The sequence below is a fragment of the Tachysurus fulvidraco genome, chromosome 25 (genome assembly GCF_022655615.1).
Source record: "Tachysurus fulvidraco isolate hzauxx_2018 chromosome 25, HZAU_PFXX_2.0, whole genome shotgun sequence".
Lineage (NCBI taxonomy): Eukaryota > Metazoa > Chordata > Actinopteri > Siluriformes > Bagridae > Tachysurus > Tachysurus fulvidraco.
In genome coordinates this window covers 5,060,029-5,081,860 of record NC_062542.1, presented here as the reverse complement: position 1 = coordinate 5,081,860, position 21,832 = coordinate 5,060,029, and the positions used below count along the sequence as shown (strand labels likewise).

At 39.1% G+C, this 21,832-nt stretch overlaps 1 protein-coding gene across 5 annotated transcripts in view; it reads right to left on the bottom strand.

Moving 5' to 3' along the window:
- fam171a1 (family with sequence similarity 171 member A1) overlaps positions 1 to 21,832 on the bottom strand; it is a 34,037-nt gene that overhangs the window by 4,395 nt on the left and 7,810 nt on the right. The window contains exons 1-5 of one of the 5 annotated variants that reach the window (XM_027171162.2): positions 13,252 to 13,406; positions 12,190 to 12,417; positions 11,569 to 11,661; positions 9,005 to 9,163; positions 6,880 to 7,056 (exon numbers count right to left, since the gene is read on the bottom strand). In XM_027171162.2, the coding sequence (XP_027026963.1) occupies positions 6,880 to 7,056; positions 9,005 to 9,163; positions 11,569 to 11,611 (379 nt within the window). In that variant the 5' untranslated portion in view covers positions 11,612 to 11,661; positions 12,190 to 12,417; positions 13,252 to 13,406. Of the gene's footprint in view, positions 1 to 6,879; positions 7,057 to 9,004; positions 9,164 to 11,568; positions 11,662 to 12,189; positions 12,418 to 13,153; positions 13,407 to 21,832 lie in introns of those variants that run through there. The other 4 variants (XM_027171170.2, XM_027171146.2, XM_027171154.2 and 1 more) reach the window with 4 other exon arrangements.

The window sequence follows — 21,832 nt, the reverse complement described above, 5'->3', positions numbered from 1 at the left end:
TCTTATAAAAAAAAGAAAAAAAAACACGTCCTGGCCAATCAGATTTAAGAATTCAAGGGTACATTAAAACAGAACATTTATATTTTAGTGGTTTGTTTATATGGGGGGCATGGTGGCTTAGTGGTTAGCATGTTTGCCTCACACCTCCAGGTTGGGGGTTCGATTCCCACCTCCGCCTTGTGTGTGTGGAGTTTGCATGTTCTCCCCGTGCCTCGGGGGTTTCCTCTGGGCACTCCGGTTTCCTCCACCCGGTCCAAAGACATGCATGGTAGGTTGATTTGTATCTCTGGAAAATTGTCCGTAGTGTGTGTGTGTGTGTGTGTGAGTGAATGAGAGTGTGTGTGTGTGCGCCCTGTGATGGGTTGGCACTCCGTCCTTAGTGTATCCTGCCTTGATGCCCGATGATGCCTGAGATCTCCGTGACCCGAGAAGTTGAGATAAGCGGTAGAAAATGAGTGAGTGAGTGGTTTGTTCATATGTTCTGATGGTGGTAAAGTTTGCCTTAGTTTCATATGATATTTCTTTAAGGTCGAAGGAACATTTTAATAGTATTTTCACATATTAATAATGAAACTTTGGCGTAATAATGATAATTTTTAAAATCAGATGGAATTGACCGGATTGCACCGGTCTTCAAATAATTTATAAACAATACCACTATGTGGAAGCACTGAGCTGTAATTACTCGCTGTTAATGGAAATCGTAGAGGTTTGATGTCTTTTGGCCCTTCTGTTTATCCAGTTTAATTATAAACCAAACGAGAGAGAGAGAAAAAATTTAACTGGAGCTACAAAGATGATGTTTGGTTGAGACACGGAGTGGAAAAAATGCTTATTATTTGGAAAACAAATTATTCTCCGTCAAAGCAAGTGTCTAGAATCTTACTTGAATAAAAATAAATAAAGAAAATAAAATATTAGAATTTAAATGATTAAAAAGAAAAAGGTTTTAACTGATGATGATTAATTGACATTAATGTAATGATTTCATGGAAAACTTGATTTAGTTCAATATTACTACACAGTTTGCTAATGAAATAATTTGAAGTAAAATATGTGCAATATATAGAATTTTAATTTGATTTATAATTATGTTACACTGCACAAAATGACGTCTTAGGACGTTAAAATATCTTCAGTCCAGACATTTTCTTCTATCGGCAGCTAACTTTGCTTCTGTCTAAATTCTTTCAAGAATGAATCCGATAGTACAAGAAAACATAAAATAGTGTAAAGACATTGTGTAGAAATAGGATTATTACATTTAGATTTGCTTTACTGTAATTGTATAAAAAGCAATAAAAGGTCAAAATGATCTAACATCCTAAGCATTAGAACAGAAAATAAAAACAAAGAGCAAAACATTGCTTTCCTGGAAATGTAATTCACTAAGAGTACAAGTATATAATTTCATATAATGAGAATAATATATACCAAATACTAGCTAATTATAGTAAAATTACATGAAGTAAAATTACAGACTGAACACAAGCAGTCAGTTTAATCGAGTAGAAAGAATCAGTGGGATACACTGAAAGAACGAGAGGTTTAGTGATGCAGCATATTTTCAGTGGTTTTCCCCCACAGCCGGAGTTTCTATCGATTGCTATTTGACCTGCACTGACTCAGCAATCACTCTCGCTCACACACACACACACACACACACACACACACACACACACACACACACACACACACACACACACACACACACACACACACACACACACACACACACACACACACACTCTGTCACTCTCTCGCACACACACCCTCTCGGTCACTCTCTCGCACACACACCCTCTCTGTCATTCTCTCGCACACACACACACACACACACTCTTTCTCTGTCACTCTTTCGCGCACACACACACACACACACACATTCTCTCTCTCTTTCACACACACACACACACACACACACACACACACACACACACACCCTCTCTGTCACTCTCTCTCACACACACACACACGCTCTCTTTCTGTCACTCTCTCACACACACACTCTCTCTGTCACTCTCTCTCTCACACACACACACACACACACACACACACTCTCTCTCTCTCTCTGTCACGCTCTCACACACACTTTCATTCTCTCGCACACACACACACTCTCTCCGTCACTCTCTCGCACACACATATACTCTCTCGCACACATACACACTCGCTCTCTGTGTCGCTCTCGCGCGCACACACTCGCTCTCTCGCGCGCACACACTCGCTCTCGCGCGCACACACTCGCTCTCGCGCGCACACACTCGCTCTCGCGCGCACACACTCGCTCTCGCGCGCACAAACACACTCGCTCTCCAATTTGACTAATTAAACGAAAACGAGGACTTTGAACTAAATCACAGCCAGTCTGCTGTTAAACTGTACTGAAAAGCCATTCTCCCACATACACACACAATGATGTCACATCATCCATTACATTCAAACAGTACTTAATGACTTATCTGTGATCTAATGCAGAGTGTGCTGTTTTTAATGAGCTACAAGTTTCCATTACATACCCAATTCTTTAGTGAAGAAATCACTGAGAAATGGCTCTAATTCATTTAGAGGTTGTGTGGCACATGGGATTTGCTTAATAAAACATAAAAACATAGTAGTGCTTCAATTCGACTTAACGAGTCCTTATTGTCAACAATGTATGTGTGTATTTTTGTAACTTTTACTTAACAATTTGTAACTTTTACACATGTCCAAGCACATAAAAATGAAAAACATACATTAGGAAAATTATAATTCTAATAATTCCATGGCTAGATTATTCATTTCAGGCTTACATATTTCTGGTCCTGAAATTAGCATCGCCTTTTTTTTCTCTCCAAGATAACTCAAGATATATCCAGCCTCAGCAAAGAGACTGGTGTCAGCTGTAGGGAAGGAGAAGTGTTGTAACAAATCTCTCCTTTAATGCTTCTCATATTAAATTTAGAAGTAATTACGTGAAACATGACAATGACAACACTTCAAGCGAAGCGATTACACTGTATCTGCAATCACATACTATAAGTGCATGCACAGGCTTGTGTAAAAACACACTCAAATGGAAATTTGGTTTCAGGCTTGCGTGAATAAGATCTCACGGCAACGCCCAGCTGGACAAAAGGCCTAATGTTACACAAACCGACACATTAATCACATATGATTGTGTTACGTTCACATGCTCCAACGGTGAGCTTAACCATGTTTACCTACATCATCAGAACGTCAAACGTCTGGATCAAAAGGCTGTAATGAGATACTCGTGGCATTTCTTTCCTGTGACAATGCTTGGACAGGAGCCTAAAGCTGAAACTCTGTCAGAAAGCTGAAAGTGAATTAGTGTCAGCTTCGTTGTTTTCCATCCTGTCCTCCTCTTGTCTCTTCCTCCGTTTATCTCTGGCTGCTTACGACCCATATTACAGAAGAACCCGTTGTCCAGTCTGTCTGTCTACACTTTCCATACCTTTCATCCTTCCAGATCTATTTGCAACTAATGTGACTCCCCATAATGCTTTCAGTAAACTTACTGCTTAGACTGATGTATTAAAATCAGATTTAATAGATAGACTGGATTAGGAAAAGATGGTGAGGGAGTGCAGCAGGGTTCCAAAGCATAATGCCAGCTGAAACTTGTTTAAACAACAGATAATGACTATTGAATCAGGTCTCAGAGACCTTTTACAGACTGGACACACATCTTTGCGTTCATTTTGTACATTTTTATACGTTGCTACGTCTGTTTTCGAACACCAGACAGACTCTGTACTGGTCGGCGCTATCTTTGTTTATCTGTCTCGTAGTTTATTGTATTGTCTGTTTGCGCTGTCTCTTGTCTGGCACTGTATGAACAAGCCTTTAATGACAATAGGTTGATTTTCTTTTCACTCTTTAGTCCTTAGTGCTGTGTTGTCTTGTGTAGCTCTACGTCTTTATGAAGTGGTCCTGGAAGAACCTTGTTTCATTTCACTGTGTACTACATTAGGTATATTTGGTCAAGATAACAATAAAAGCCTCTTGACTTGATGTAATTGGAGAGAAATTGCCCACCTTGTGCCCTCGGGAGTTAGGCCACGTTCACACTGCAAGTCTTGATGCTCAATTCGGATATTTTGCTCAGATCTGATTTTTTTTTTGTTTTCACATTACCTTTTAAAATGTGGCCTATATCAGATACCAGTGTGAACTGTTTGCTGTTTCGAACTGACCCGCATGCACAAACGAACGATAACGATGATGTCACACGCAGCACGCCGTTGCGCTAAAAAGTTGCCGAGGTTATGGAGGAAGTATCATCTTGTGCAAGCAAACATATCATGTAATGTGATGTATTCAATGCAAACATTATGAGCTCGTTCACATAACCACTTTATATAACACTCTTAACACACACGTTACCACGTTTTTGCCGGTGCAAAAAAAAAAAAAGTTAAATAAATAAACACATTTTCGCCGGCGCATAATTGTGACGGCTCGGATGCTCGTATCTCAAAAATTTGTTTGTCAATCCACTCGTCGAGTGCATCTGGTCGAATCACAGCTTGTATCTCAAAAAATTCGATGAAAAAAGTCAATGCACTCGTATCTTGAAGTATCACTGTATATGTAAACAGGTACACCTATTTAAACACAGCACCTACATTAATTTGACTATGCAAAATTGTTCTAAATTGAATGGCATGGTTTAACGTCTATTTTTGAATTTTCGTTACTAATCACACGAAGCCTGTTTAAACTCTAAGAGCTAGGTTTGCATATGAAACCAGATCCGATGCAGATCCGACCTCCTTTACATAAGAGTTTAGTGAAGGACAATGATGGCACAATGAAGCAAGTGTTTTTCTGGCCAAGTTTTGTGTGTCTTTAAAACAACATACACAATGGCATGGATTTTTCAGTCATCGTTAAATTGACCAGATTCTTTATTTTCAATTCGTGTCAACAAACATTACCTATGTGGCTGATGTTTTAACAAAAAAAATAAAAGTTTCACATGCTTAAAATTTTTGTCAAACACCGAAAATGGAGCACTTCAGTCTGAACGCATTTTCTTTAGCTACCAGCGCATGACATAACCAAACAGAGGTAATGATCCTAAACCCTACGGCTGAATAATTCCCTGTTTAATCACCTTATCAGTGAGCTCCGATTTCCAATGGACAAAACAATGGACGCTTCCTCACTGGATATGTAACAGGCCTCTTACTTTCGAGACTAGCTGAAGCAAATGAAGAAAATGAATGGCTTTAACATGCCATTGTGGCTGTTTTGTGGTTCCTGTGACAGAGGAATGGAAGCAAGAGGGAAAACACCACAAGCGAAAATGGACGATCTTTAACTGTACGGTGTTTGTATACACACTGTAGCCTCAGATGTAAAAGAGTGGTTCTTTGAGTTACCGTAGCCTTCCTCTCAACACGGTGATTTGTCCTGCTGAACTGACAATTACTGGATGGTTTTTATTTTCCCATATTTTCCAGTTCTGTATAAACTGTTTACATGAAAATCCCAAAGGATCAGCAGTTTCTGAAAAAAACGCTAAGCAACCCAAACTGGCATAAAAAAAACCCCCACTATTAACAAAATCTCTTGAGATGTTCAGATTTTCATTTCCCTAAAATTCTTACTTGTAGAGGTCATTTACTCTATACGATTTAGCAGAAAAATGTTCTTCTTTAAAAAGTTATAAAAGATGTATAAAGAATCATTTTGTTGCTGCTTTGTAATTGTGCTTTTGTTCACTGAGGTTGTATGTACTCTATATACTTTTGAAGTATATTATTATTATTATTTTTTTTCCTTTCTTTTTTAAAAATTTTATATTTAGTTCAGTTTTTTTGTTGTTTTTTTAGGTGGAGGCTTTAAATAAGCCCTTTGGGGGTTTTTTGCCTCTCCCTGCACAATATATGTTATAATACACAATAATTTGTATTTTTGTTTTCTTATTGTATATATTTTTGTATTTGTGAAAATAAAAAAAAGAAATGAATAAAAAAAGATGCTCTGTGTCCGTCTCGGCTGATTCCACGACCGCATGGACGCTCGGGTGTGCAGTTTTTCCTAATAAATTGGCTGGTGAATGTACAGTATATTAGAAAGAGAGATCACATTAGAAACAACAACCTTTTCTGTATTTTTGTGTTAGGTCACTTTAACCAGATTTGGATGGATTAAAAATTTAAAAACCTTGTGATTTGGATACGATTTGGTCCAGTGTTATGTTGTACCATTTCATTATTGAGTATTATGTTCGTATTAAAGGTTTTTTTTTTAAACAGAGGTGCCTGTTCAAGCCTACGGAGTTTATCAGAATTTTAGGAACAAAAAAAATAATAATAATGATACTAACTAAAAATAATAATTACAACAAGAAAGTGAGAGACTAAACCGACACCGTTCATTACAAGAGTAACTGTTTATAGTATGAAGTGATGAATAGAGTGCTTCAGCTTATAAAGATCCCACACACTCATTCTGTGCGTGTGTGTGTGCGTGTAAGTAAAAAGTGGGAGCTGTACAGCTCTAAAGCACATTCAAATGATGTTTACAACACTTCCTCGTGACCCGGCTGACCTTCAGTTTCCACACTAAGAACATCACCACCACCACCACTCTATTGACGTTTTATAAACATTCCTATCCTGCACCCAGCCTTAAAACATTTTACACAACTTATCCTGCTGATGAAGGGAACAGGAAATCTGGTACTCCATCTTTCCTCTATTCACTTACACACACCAACACAAAGAAAGCATGGTCGCCTGGAAGCTTAACATAATGTTCTTTTGTGTGTGTGTGTGTGTGTGTGTGTGTGTGTGTGTGTGTGTGTGTTTGTGTGTGTGTGTGTGTGTGTGTGTGTAAGAGAAAGAGAGCGAGCACACTCACCGAGTTTGGGATCGAACCTCCAGGCAGGAATGTGGTCATTCTCCTTCAAGCCACTATTGGAAGGGAGAGGAATGCTCACGCTGATTGGCTCGCTGACATGAAGCTCCGCCCCATCGCTTCCCAAAAGGTGTACGCTGATGGCAGCTACAGGGGTTAGCTCAAACCTTCGATCGCTGGCTACCAGTGACAGAAAGACAGACAGTGAATAAGTCGAAATGTGAAAAATCGTCCGTAAAAGAGAACATACAGTAGTTCTACCTTATAGCCGTTTAGATAATGGTACGTACTGAAATGACGAATCTAACTGGCAAATTAAATCCCTCAAGACCAACAGAGAGAATCGGATGGAACGAAAATGGCAGTGGAGTTACATATGAGAGCATTTAAAAATGCATGACTTACTGTTATACTTTATGGATCTACACTAGACAACAAGGAGCCTTCTATTATTATTACTATCTTTATTATTTATAAAAGCCACGCATCCAAAATAGGTCGTGCCGAAAATGACATACCGAATTTTAGATACAAACACTAAATTTCCCTCAAGAACGTTTTGTTTGCTCGGAAAGAAAAATGATTTCGAATGCCAGTTGCACCACCTATTGATAAAGGTTATTGCCATGGCAACCGGTAGCAGGAAAAAAAACTCCTGGTGACTTGCATGAGCTTCTTCATAAACTGCTGCTCATGGGGCAGCTACTTCCGTCTGCATACACGAGGCTGTCAGATGCCCACGATGAGCTAGTGCCATAACGATCGACAAGGTTTAAGACTGACCCTAGAGCCCAAATGTAAACTATAATCATCTGGTTAACTCCGTTTCAGTGCCCTAAACGCATGCCTGCTGTTCACCTGAGCGTAAATCAGATCGTGTGTATATATATACACACACACACACACACACACACACACACACACACACACCGGTGTTACCGCCGGTCATTTAAGGTAAACTGTGCTAATTGTTTATAAGTACACAGGAATGAGATGAATAGACTTCTGCACAAAGCACATTCCATCCATCTGGCAGCTTAGTACAAGATGCCAGTTATAGTATGAATAGACAGCAAAAAAAAAAAAGATTATGAACAAAGCTGCCTAAGCAAGCATGATCCACTTTTTGTTAGCTATTTTTGTTTTGTTGGCCTGATTAGGAGCCCAAGACACAAAATACTCCTTTACTTACTCCTTCCCTGTGGGATTGCCTTTATCCTGAGTGTGTGTAAACACAGTGTACTTAACCAGTCTCAGGGCTCTCAAGTTTTGAAGACAGGCAAGAGTGACAGCTCCAACACCCTCACCCCCAAATTAAAAACAACAACAACAACAACAACAACCAAACAAACAAAAAAAACACCACAATAATGGGGATGTTGTTGTGTTCGGTAAGGATCACTGCCCACAATTTAACCAAATACAAAGTATTTGTTCAATTTCCATTTATTAATTTTTGTGTGTGTGTGTGTGTGTGTGTGTGTGTGTGAGAGAGAGAGAGAGAGAGAGAGAGAGAGAGAGAGAGAGAGAGATAAAGACTGGTGTTGTTTATTGTAGTGTTTGTTGCCTTTTTGGACTCCTTTATCATTTAAAACAATTCAGCTCAAGCCCAGACCAACAATGTCCCATCCAGAGACAAACTGTTTCGTGTTGAGGTTTTGTTCAAACCGACCACCGAAAATACCCTCTCTAATCAATGTTTTTTTTTTTAACTGCTTGTTGTGTTAAATCTTACCCAGATAGCCTATTTTCTGATTGGCTATCGTATAACCTCTTTTTTTTGATTGGCTGATAGGTGTCAGGCTCGACTAAGAACTCCTGGGGAGACGTGCTTGATTCCTGCCCGGTTCCATAGAGACAGCGGTGCGGACTGATACATTTTTGGTGCTGCGGCATATTAAATATATGATAAATAGTAAGTTTTTCTGCGTGAGAAATACAATGTGTGGCGGGAGAGCGTGACAAAAGACCCAAATGAGTGACTGTCACGCTCAGTGTGTGAAACTTGATAGCCCTACAGTTGCCTCGTAAGTAGAAAACAGGAGGGGTAGTAATGGGATTTTGAAATGTTGTTAATAAAATGAACAGGATTGTTGTTAGAAAAGATACTGCGATGTGTGTGTGTTACCTGTGCTGTTAGAGCCGAGGCCCTGCAGGTAGGGGAAGTGCTGTGTGTTCTGCCCTGAGTGAGTCACAGTGAGGAAGGCGGTCAGGTTGGTGTAGGTGGCATTAGGAGGAAGACTCAGAGCTCGCCTCTGGAACTGAATCCACGGCTGAAGCCTCGATCCTGGACGCAAAACACACAATGCACACAACACTTAATAAAGCATCACTCATTTCCATTCAGTCTACATATCAAACTGCTTCTCTTATGGGAATATTTAATTACGATGTGAAACTAGTAATATCACAATATCGGTAATATCTCAGAGATGCATACTGTGATATTATTTACCACAATATCGATGTTAATATCCTACACATTTTTGCCTCAGTTGTTTACACAAGACTTAATATATCAGATTTTAATTTGTTGCCAATGCTGATGGGAAAATAATCGGTAAGAGAAGTCATTATTGTGTGTTATGAAACGTTCTGCGGCACACATTACGCCGATACACTTCACGCCGGCTGTAAAAAAAAAAAAGCTAACAATCAGTAACTAAGCTTGTAAAGTATTTACATTTTTTGTATAGACAAACTATATATAACACTATAAATAACACATGAAGTCCAAGTCATCATGACGTCTGGGAGTCGATCTGGTCATCGAAAACTATGTAAACGCTTTGGAATGGCTTGCAACATGGATTTAGCAACCGAGTATTTGACTTATCAAGAAAGGCAGTGGATATTTAAAATTTGCCCTGACAGAATGCAACAAATCAAAGTTTAAAATGGAAGGAAGATCCTCTTTATTAGTCACTAAGCTCACTGCTCCATTGGCCAAACTGTTATATTATCGCAAAATATTTGTGAAGGAGAAATTGATGGAAGATGGTGTAGGGTTTTGGATTCGATCTTCGGTCAAGTTCTCATGCGTTGGCAGGTGTTAGATAAACATCATTAATATCATATTACTGTAAATAGAGGAGTGTTATTTAATTAAACCTGGTTTGTACCAAGTATGTTTAATTACAAATAAAAAATAAACCCAAAGTCTTCAAGATGACTTGATTTTGCATCACGAGCTCTACAGACAGAATCAGTTCTTCTGTGGTAAATATATATACACAATTAAAAACATTTGTGATGCCATAAGAACTAGAGACAGAGTGCTCTGAGTGGGAGGGACATTACTCTTACTCTCCTGTCAATCACAGAGACACTAGCCAACCGTGTGCCACTGTAAGGGAAAAATAGAGTCGAGAGAAAAGACAAATGTTTAATTTAGTTGAGTTAGCACACTTGTAGTGTAGGGTACAGTAGTGTAAAATCTACCCCATCTCTCTCTCTCTCAAACTCGGTGTCTTTATCTCTTTCTCGCTAAGCCGAGCAGGTCAGTAAATCATAAAGCCGTGGCCCTCCTGCGTGGCTCTGGAGAGTGATGAGTTCATCGAGTTTCCATTGTAGGGAGTCTGCATTCCATAGACATGACAGCGAGTTTTAGCCACGCCACACTTCAACTGTGCAGCATAACACAACCAGGTGCTCTTACACACACACACACACACACACACAATTTTGCTCTTTCCATCTCTGTATGCGTTCGGAGCCAAAGTACACTAATGAACAGATTAGAGATCCTTAAAGTGCCTTACACACCCCAGTCATGCAAACACACACACAAACACACACACACCATCTGCCATTAAAGTCATGCCATATTCAGTCATCTATCTGCCTGTCAAAGCTCCCCACGGAGCACTTCCTTCGTTTCACCCCTCCCTCTTTTAGTGTTTATTCTCCCCCTCCTCCTTTCCCTTCTTTTTCTTTAGTATTTCCCTGGGATGCTCTCAGGGTCACTCACTTACAAGAAGTCTGTGTGTGTGTGGAACAAGAAGGGAGGTGCCTCTTACTGTGCAAAATACTGAAGCAGATGGGCTGAAGTCGTGTATGTGTGTGTGTGTGTGTGTGTGTGTGTGTGTGTGTGTGTGTGTGTGTGTGCACGCACAAGATCATTGTTCCCTCATGTAAAGTCATAGGCAACACTTCCACCTGTGAAGTGTTTGTGTGTGGAGAAAGGCTGTTTATATGAGGCTGAGTGAATAAAAACAGAACACTAGTGCTCCCTAAAACACATCAAACTGGTACACGCACACACACACACACACACACACACACACACACACACGTATAAGAGGACAGACTCTCTTACCCGAATGGCCTGCTACAGCCACAACTCCAATCACTTCTCTATCAGTGCCATCTTTAAAAAGACCCCTGCTCCCTCGAGAAGCATGTAGGTGTATGTGTGTGTGTGTGTGTGTGTGTGTGTTTAATCCTAAGCCCACTGTAGCCACAGATCCCTGTTCTTGTCTAAGGGGAGTGGAACCTGATGTGTTCCTGTATTGCTGTTGTAACCCACTGACAAGTTGTGCATTCTGAGATGCTTTCGTGTTCACTGCGGTTGTGTGAGTGGTGAAAGTGAGGTACAAAAGGCATTCTGAGAATTGAAACTGAAAAGAGGTGGGTTTGATTAGGTAGAGCCTTTCCCACTCACACACACACACATACAGAGTTCTTTCTTACCTTGGTATCCAGAGACGATTTGAATCTCGTCGTCATACACCATTAAAGTAGCAGCTCTCTCGGGAAGCAGATCCAGACTCAGAGATGAGAAGACTAGAGTGTTCACACACACATATACACACACGTTCATGTTCGTCATTACATGTTCAGGGTTCATCCCTCCCCCCCCTGCACACACGCACACACACACAATCCCCTGTGGGCATGTTCTCCCCAACAATATCCGAGATGAAGAGCTGAATAAAACTCCAACTAGACACAATGTTGTGATGAGGACCAACACAAAGTTCATTTAATAAATATATAAACTGCATGTCCTGAAGTGTTTTATTCCTATTATACCGCAGTGAATTGGTAACATGGACATTTTTTTATTTAGTAAATAAAATCACACTTTTTATCTATTTATAGTTTTGAAGTTAATAAGATTCCCTGTAGCTCTGCACCAAACATCATCTCCGTCCCTTCATCTTCTCTCCCGGGAGTCGAGTCGAGTCGGGTCGTCAGTTATCCTTCACGTTTATTACTGCAACGACTTTGAACAGCTAATCTCAATAACGAGATCCGAGAGAACGAACAAGGAAGAAAGCAAACGTTCAATCCAAGCGAGTAAGATCGTACCAGGCAGCCTGTTTGGTCTCCAGGGGGCGGAGTTAGGGACATAGCCTCGCTTGGTAGCTGTGATGACGAGCAGGTCGCCCAGGCGGTACGGTAACCGGACAAAAATGTTGCCGTCGATGCCAGAGGTCTCCCTGGCGATGAGAGTGTAATTGACGAAGAGGTCCACGGTGGCATCGGAGAGCGGCTGATGAGTGCTGGCGTCACTCAGGTGGACCTTTAAAGCCACTTCTGCGTGAGAAAACAGAAATGATATTACAGTTCTGTATGTTAACTCAAACTATCCCATTTGGTAATGTGGAAACATGATACAGAAACGGCAAGGCACTTTACTGAGAGTCGTTCGGGTTTTGTGAGAGTCTGGAGTCTAGTGACGAAATATTTCCATTACTATCATTTTTTTTAAACCACTATAAAACCTATAAAAACTCACTGTGTCAGTGTTTTTCCCCCCATTAAAAATAAATAAATCAAGTTTGGGGTGAAGCAAGAAAATGATGCAAAAAAAATATTAGTGTTAGTGAGCAAATATAAGAACAATTCTGACATGCTGAGTCAAATTACTTTATTGTCAATATTCCAACATTGCAATATAACAAAAAAAAAAAACAAAAAACAAAAAAAAAACTTGGTTATTTTGTAGAAAAAAGTTTGAAAGCAGATGGGGATTGTGACTGCAGTAATATATTTGTCATATCGGCCTCTCGTATAGCGCCAGTAATTAAAAAAGAAAACTCCAAATCCTGTTGAGTTTGTTCGTATTTAATAAGAAACTGGAATCTAAGCAGCATATGACTCTGTTTTCAGTCTACACTTGAGATTATTCTTGACCCGCCTTCAAAAAGCTAAAACATCAAACACACCCCCCCCCCATAAAAAAGCAAACTTCACTCAACAAACTACATCACATGCAAATTCATTCAATGTGACATCATCCATAAAGACTTGATAAGGCATCGTTTCTTACAGTCATACCGAAGCTCCATTTTATATGTGATTAATAAAATCTTCCTCAGCCGGAATTTCTCTCCATTAAAAAAAAAAAAATAAATACATAATAATTACATATAAAGTGCTTCTCTCTTCAAGCTGCTGGGGACCGAAAACAAAACAATCCACCGGCTTCTTCACGTTTTCTTCATTTCTAGAGAGGGCCACTGATGGAAAAGCCCGAATGACCAGAGAGATAACCGCGTCCATTTCCTGTTTATTAGCCAATAGCGACATGCAGTGAGAACAATGGACCGCTTTTGCTTCCTTTAGGAAACCCCGGGTTTGTTTTGGAAGCGACGGTGAAAGCAGACTTCCTGTGAAAGCCTGAGCTTTTTGTAAAGTTGGACTGGTTCCTAAAAGCATGGAAAACATTCAGACTCCGTTGCAGGTTTGCAGGAAAAGTGTGAGTTACTGTGCCGGTTATAAAGTAAACTGGAGAGGGTGATAGTGTGTCTTTAAACTGGACATGATGTTATTCTAGCAACCAGGACAACAATACAAATAATGAAGAGTAAAACGAGAGTGTGTGTGTATGTGTGTGTGTGTGACTTGTTGCATGGGTGAACAGAGTAAAAAATACCCAGCCAGTGGAGTGTGAGGCTGACGAATCAGAGGATAAACTGTCGATGAATCCATGTGCACAGATTTAGATGGTCTAATAACAATAAATTGTATAATATATAATCATCGTTTTCAAAAAAAATCTATTTTTTTCTTGTAGTTTTTGTTTTTTTAATGAACATTTTTATGGCATTTGGCAGACGCACTTATCCAGAGAGAATTACATTATCATCCCATTTTATACAATTGAGCAATTAAGGGTTAGGGGCCTTGCTCAGGGGCCTTGCTCAGGGGCCCAGCAGTGGTAGCTTGGTGGACCTAGGATTCAAACTCACAACCTTCCGATTAGTAGATCAACACCTTAACCACTAGGCTAACACATCAACCAAAAGTATACCCCAAAGCTGTATTCATTTCTTACCTAGCTAGTAGCGATGAAATACATTAGTATCACTACATCATTAATCTACCATTAAAAAAAACAGTGAACAGTGATTTGTACAGTAAAAAATAAAAGGAAAATAATAACAATAATAAAGATGATGTGGCACTGTGCGAAGCTGTTTGGTTTAATTGTGGTCATCAATGCCACGCTGTGTACAAGAAATTCTGAAATGTGCTAAGGGTAACAGCAGGAACATCCCTTCTACAGAGAAAACCCACGTATGATTTAGTGCGAGTTCTAGACAAAAGAAGATAATACAAATTTTGGGCCGTCAGAGCTGGACATGAAAGAGACGAGAAACACCGAACAGAATTTAGTAATGATTAAAATACCTTATATTAGTAAGCGGTAGCTGTCCGTTGTGTACTGTTAATAACGTACTGGTAACAAAACTACTGCTGTTTCTGTGAAACTGTTACACCGTAAAAGAACCTTACTATCTAGAGCAGGGGTTCCCAAAATAATCAGACCGCGACCGACAGTATTAAACACCCCGGAGAATGCCTTTTCGCATAAATACGTTGAGCCAAATTGCATGAGTACATCCAAAACGGCTTTCGACAACTGTGGATATTCCAGCGTGACAGAAACCCAGAACTCATCCAGCGTCTTGCCGTCGAATGCCGTCCTCAGGGTTCGATCGGTATGAAAGTTCTATCAGCGCATCTTCCGTATCTGACGCCAGATGATTTGCCGTGGTTACATTGAATGGTGACCTTATCCGGTCATATTGGTCGGGAGCGTCTCCTTCAGGGAAATACTTATGAAAGTGATCCAAAAGGGATGTCATTACAACCTTTTTTTTTAAAAATATATAAAATAAATAAATAAATAAATAAATAAAGAAAGAAAGAAATAAATAAATAAAGAAAGAAAGAAAGAAAGAAAGAAAGAAAGAAAGAAAGAAAGAAAGAAAGAAAGTTAGTTAGTTTCTGGAAATCATCTCACGACCACCCCGACCCCCGGGTTGGGAACTGCTGATCTAGAGGCAGACGTTATTTTTTATTCATTTAATGCACTTCAGGCACTACTTTATTTTTAAATCACCAAAAGCAAAGCTTGGGAAAAGTGTGTTTTTTCTGTTAACATGTACAGTTGAGAAGAAGTAAAAAAAAACAAAAACATTTGACTTGGAAACACAGCACTGCAGTGTCACTAGTCAGATGTCCCCAGTGGCCTACTGTTGGAACAATAAGAGTCAGCATTTACCCAGTGTGTGTGTGTGTGTGTGTGTGTGTGTGTGTGTGTGTGTGTGTGTGTGTGTGTGTGTGTGTGTGTGTGTGTGTGTGTTCTATACTAATGCTTACACTAATTAGTCATATACAGTATATTGTATACAATCTAAAGTAACAACTCATTCACAGGAATGAATTTGTTTACCATAACCTAAATACACATAATAATAAAACGTATGTATGAAAAACTGAAGTGTTCGTATAGTGACATGTCTTGTAAGAAGATTATTTAAGAAGGAGTCTCCAGCGTCAGTGCTTTGTAAGATTCGGGATGTTTTCCAACCTGGGAGTGTTTTGGAATTTCCAGTTTCTCAGTAATATGACACGCATGCATTTTTTGTCTTATTAATATCAAGAGTTTGAGATAACAGGAAACGTTTCACTGTGACATGTAAAAACGTTCCTTTAACAGGCGAACATGGTGTTTTATTTCTTAACCTTTTTTAGTTGATGTTTTCCTCTAACACTTTCCGGTTTACAACATGCACTATTATAAAAGACATGAACAGACAAATACTCTATTTATGTTTATGTTTATATTTATATACATATATTAGGGATGGGCAAGTTACAATACACATAGATAGACTGTAATAATACAACCGAATACAACACAAACCATGAGTCACAGGAGGGGTGGGATGTTTATCAGTAGGCTACTGGCTGCCTGGGATGAGCGTCATCACGCGTCTCAACCAATGAAAGCATTTGTTGTGTGCCTAAGAGAGCTACAGCGCGAAACAGAAAATATCTGGTGCGGACAGAAAAAATGGAAAAAGGTACCGAAATCTTCTGGACAGAATTTTTTTTAAAGGTTCTGGACATGTATTTATTTATTTTTTTAAACAAACTAAATAAAACGTTAATGTTTTATTTAATAAATACACTACTTTTGATTTCATTATTCAATTTTGCACATGCTGCGATTAATCACAGAAAAATCATGCAATTAATCGCGATTAAAATATTTAATCGTTGCCCAGCACTAATATATATATATATATTATATAAAAAACCTAACTACAATTAAACCCAAGTTTGTTTTTTTAAGCTAACCAGTTGTGCAACACACACATGACCTGACATGCACTTGTGTTCTTTTGCTAGCGCAGGTGCAGGACAGGTGGATCATTGTTTCCGTTGTGTTTATTTAACGACGAGTGCTTTTCTCAGAACACCATAAGCTCCAAGTCTGCCCTGCACTGAAATAGCCCGGTAATGCCGACGTACACACTGTTTTTCGATGCGTCAGGACTGAGCTCCGATCTGCGAACAGACATCAAAGCTGCCAGACCATCGATCCTCTCCTGCTCTGTCTCTCAGGTCAATGTCACTATCTGTAATGCACGATATAGCACCTCGTCTGTTCCTCCAGAATCAAGATCCGAGCAGCGATAACTTGTCTGTCTTGACGAGGTCCGTGACCGTAAGATGGTTTAAATAGATCTAAAAAAATAAAAATAAAAAATCTAATCCTTTTAGTATGGACAGTTACACAGTGTGAAGTAGATACAAGGATAAAAGTAATACTAGCAAACCAAGTGCCTAGAACTAATATTAAATCTATTATATTGAGTTTTATAAAAATTTGTAGATGGCCGATGGACGGACGGTGGGACGGATGGCACGATGGATGAAGGAAAGAATGGCAGGATGGATAGATAAATGATTCAATTGGAACGGATGAATGTGTGGACGGATGTATCAATAAATGACAAAACTGAATGAATGAATAATATGATAAAGCTGTATAGAAAAGAGGGTGAATGAATGGATGAATGGATGTAAAGTAGCTACCAGGACAAAAAAAAATAATTAGCAAACCTTCTTCAGAGTGTCTATAACAAATATAAAATCATTTACATTCTAAAAATGATAAATCTAGATGGATGGATGAATAATTAATGACAAAGAGCTGTATGGATGGAAGGGTGGATGCTTGGACGGATAAATAAATGATAAAAGTGGATAGCTGGATCGATCGATAGGTGGGTTAGCATAGAAATGCTAAAAGTAGATGGATAGATAGATATTCTCTGTAAGCATGTGTGTCATACAGTTGTGAGGGGTATTTAGAGAGAAATCCCTTTCAGTTAACCCGTTCTGTACTCTAGGGCCAGCCTTGGTAAACAGTTCTGAGGGGAGCATTAGGAGAAAAGATGATCCAAAAGACCATGCAAAACAACAAAAACTATCTACCATTCATAGTGTATCATGACCTGGTGACCTGGTGAGGGATACAAACAGATCACTGGGGCCAGGACTGGGGGTGGTGTCCATACACCTGGTGACAAGGCCAAGTTAGGCTCAGCCCTAAATAGGGATATAGAGCCTTTGTTTGGCCTCACCAGCGGCAAGATGAAGGTTGGGGGCTGGTGCAATGCCATTCCAGAGCACCTTGGACTATCTTAGATGGACTAGACCAGAGTTTGGGAAAATGGAACACTGCTCGTAGGGAAATGACACGGAAGTACAAAATGTAAAGGACGTGACCTAGTTGGCTTTATATCCATGCACAGTACAGGCTCTGATACCAAACCTCTTGATCTTTATCCTACTTTGGAGTTCCCAGAGGAGATATGCCACAGGCGGGTGTGGGAATACTCACCACTCCCAAGCAGAGGGCCTCACAGTTCAAGTTTTTCCCAGTGAATAAGAGGGTTGCCTGTATGAGGTTTCATGTCTCAGGGAGGAACACAGAGTGTTGTTTGTGCGTTAACTAAACAACATTTCAGAGTATTCAGGCTTCTCGGAGAAGGTGGGACAAAATTTTAACAATGTTTTAAATAAAAAATAAAAATACCGATGAGGTGTCGAGTACAATTATACTAAGTAGATATCCCCTAATCCCCAAATTGTCATTAAAAACAATCTTTATTGCCCTTAACCAGAAAACAACAGCATTAACGGTAACATCTAGAAAACATTCCCAAAGCTTACACAACACTGGGGAGGAATTTTAGATAATTCATCCCTATAAAATTTCTGCTTTATAAAGAATTCTCAGATTTCTTTCTATTTCGGTTGATTTGACGTCAAAACTAATTTATAAACATGTTTAAGTTCCTCTCCATTCCAGGTTGTTTTCCTGCCCTGATTTTCTCCTGTAAAAAGCAGCCAGAAACCATGATGCTCCCACCACCGTGCTACACGGCTGAAACAGAATTTGGTACTGTGCCACCTTTCCTCCGAACCTAGAACTCGGTCCATTTCTACATTTTCCTGGGTTCATCTGTGGTGTTATACCATTACCAAAACACAGAGACCCCAGCAACTGACAGGCAGGGGGAAAAAAAAAAATACTGGCTTCAAATAACTTACAACAGTCCAAGGGTTACTGGAAGCTATAATTTAAAAATGGCTCTAAAAAAAAAATCAGGACATTAAATTAAACTAACGTTCAGACTCGTAAACAGAACTGAGCCCCTTTTAGCACAGCATGGCATGTCTAGAGAGTAAAGATCCCTAATAAAAGGCAAGCAGTTAATGTGGAAAATACTATGAGATGCAGGTGGGAGAGATTATATTAACTTCAGCGTTCTGCAGATGCAACTCAATCCTAGATGGAAAAGAACGAATTCTGCTGACTAACAGAGAAATTACTGATATATTTATCCAACGAAACGAAAGAACGGCTACTCGGTTCGGTTTAATTAGTGCGCCGCGATAAATAATAAATCATATTTATTATTGAAAGACATTTAAACATTTATGAAGAGTGTCGTTAATCTAAATACTATGAAGAAATAATTTTCTAAACGGGCTTCACTTAAGCAAAAGTTTAAATCAGAAGCATATATTATTTTGTATATATTCAATAGGAATGTGTAAAAGAAGGATGTGACAAGATTTTGTGGAAATTACTGTGTAGGAGACCAACATGAAGTCTCAGACGCATGGGCGTAAATCCGAGGATTGTCCCCACAAAAAATTATTTAAAAAATATTGCACTCTCTATTGTGAAAAATATATGTACGTATACCTAAATAATTGTGTAAGTAGAAATAAAAACAAACACAAAAACTGCATTTAGAAACAGTTGAGTCCCCCCTCCCCTTCCTCACAGTGGTTTGACCCACTGCCTGCTTTCCCAGTACATCTCACTTACTCTGCACACACGAGTCAGGTGTGTAACTGCGGCTCAATTAATGTTCAACTCCATTAAGTAGGGGATTTTATTCACTTTAAATAAAGCGATTCTCTTTAATGTAGTTGTTGCAGACTCGATCATAAATTAGTTGCGGCAAAAATGCAGTTTACCGATGTAATTTTCCATGAATCTGCTATATTAGCGATTAAAATCTTACTTATCTAGTTAACGTTAGCTTGTTTACAATAGCTTGTTCCATAGTGCACTGTAACTAACACGCCAAAGCCGGTTCCCATGCATTGTTTTATTTGGGACGACTTGGCATAATGTTAACTTAACATTAACGGCCACAGTTAGCATATTGTTTAGCTGTGCATTTACTGAATGAGCACTGTGCTACGTCTGAACTGACTTCACTGTATTTTTTTGTATAATCAATTTCTATTAAGTGTCTTAATTCATTTTAAATAACATTTTAAACCTTTTTTTTAATTCCTTGTTTTTATTGTCGTGATTATTTTTATGATAGTTTTACTTTCTTTGAAGAAAAACTTTGAAAATAACCGCAATGACGTGTCTCCATGCTACAATAATAATGATAAAAGCAAAGTTTTTCACTGTGGGGACATGTCTTTTAAGTACAATTAGACTATTATTTGTGTCCCCCCTTCAAAAATTGCTCATGAGAAATTTTATATTTATTGTCCCCCCCCCCCCCCCCCCCGTTAAATGAAATTTACGCCCATGCTCAGACGGTATTTACTTTCAAGATAAGACGTTTCCATACAGAGAAATTCTGTACCGTGTATGGAATCATACGTAGGTTACGATGATCCAATAACTAAGCTCAAAATCGTTGCATACTTTTTGCACTGCGATTGTCCAAAGAGTCATGGGTTGATTATTGAATCGGCCTAAAAACAAGCGGCTTGATTTCTGTGGGTTTTAAAAACCAGATTTTGTTCCTGAATAGGTTGTGTTATAGTTTGTGAACAATTTGTCATTTATGTTTAAACTAACGTTAGTCGTTAAAACTCTAAGAAGCATTAGGCACTACATACAGGGTAGGTGTAAGGACAAAGTGTACAGTATATTGTGAACGGTGTGTTCTCTAAGGCACAGATCATATTTCTCAGATTATATATGCTTTGACACAAAGCAAATGTCTGTCCTTTAGATCCCACGTCCTTTCCCCTTCAGTGAAACGGCACATTTTACTTTTAAATATATATCTAGAACTACATAAAAAAATTGTTTGATTGTCACTGACTTAAACGTCAGTATTGTGTTGCCAGACACACATTTCATTTTAAACACCCCGAGCGCTGCTGCAAACCGGCTTGACAAATCTATTGTTTTTTCCTCAGCAGGAGAGCATTAAATCCCTGCACACAAGGACACTGTGTAGCTCTTTCCTGTGAAACTCCATTCCTCAGTTTCCTGCTGAAATATCTTTACTCTTGAATGTTTTTTTTGGTCTCACCTTGGAAATCCCCTCGACTCTCCTCCTTCTAGCTCTCTGCCAGACTTCTTTTAAGTTCTCTATAGCGTTCTGAGATGTGTTCCAGTTGAAAAGTCCAACAAGATGGGAAAAAAAACACAAACAAAAAAAGAAACCAAGCAGGGTATTTTTCATTGCCAGTTAGAAAATGACAATACATGATGTAAATAATCAAACCCTTGTGCTGCTGTAGAGGAAAAGCTTATTGACTTATACAAAGATAATGGACAGAGTGATCTAAATCGTGGACTACGTTGTCAGATTAGGCAAGTTTTCGGGCCACAATAGATTGATCCCCAACGAGATCATTTACAGATGTTTTTCAGTTCTATAAAAGACACAACATAGATTTTCCCCCGACGATTTCTCTAGATTTTGTTTCCACACCGAGAACAAAAAGCGGTCATAAAGCTTGAGGCAAAACAGCGAAATCATCGAGTGTTTTTTTTTAAAAGTCATGTACAAATCAAATTACACAGTGAACGTACTATAACCAGATGTTCTTGATCTCAAGATGAGTGAGCTAAAAATTAAAAAAATAGGTGTATGTTTGTTTGAAAGAAAAGCACCTTGTTGCCTGCCTCAACTCAGGACTCATGACTAATTCGACTGTCCCCTCAGGCAAGGCATTTAACCCCAGCATGCTCCAAAATGCGCCGTGTCATACAATCAAGTTGTGAGCAAAAGCTCAGGGCAGAATCTTATACCGTTATAAAATTAACTCCTACAGACTCAAACACAAAGAACTATGCTGTTCAGCTGCCGGGGGAACGTGAGTCACCTGATAACACGGTCTCTTCACTCAAGAGTAGGAACAATAC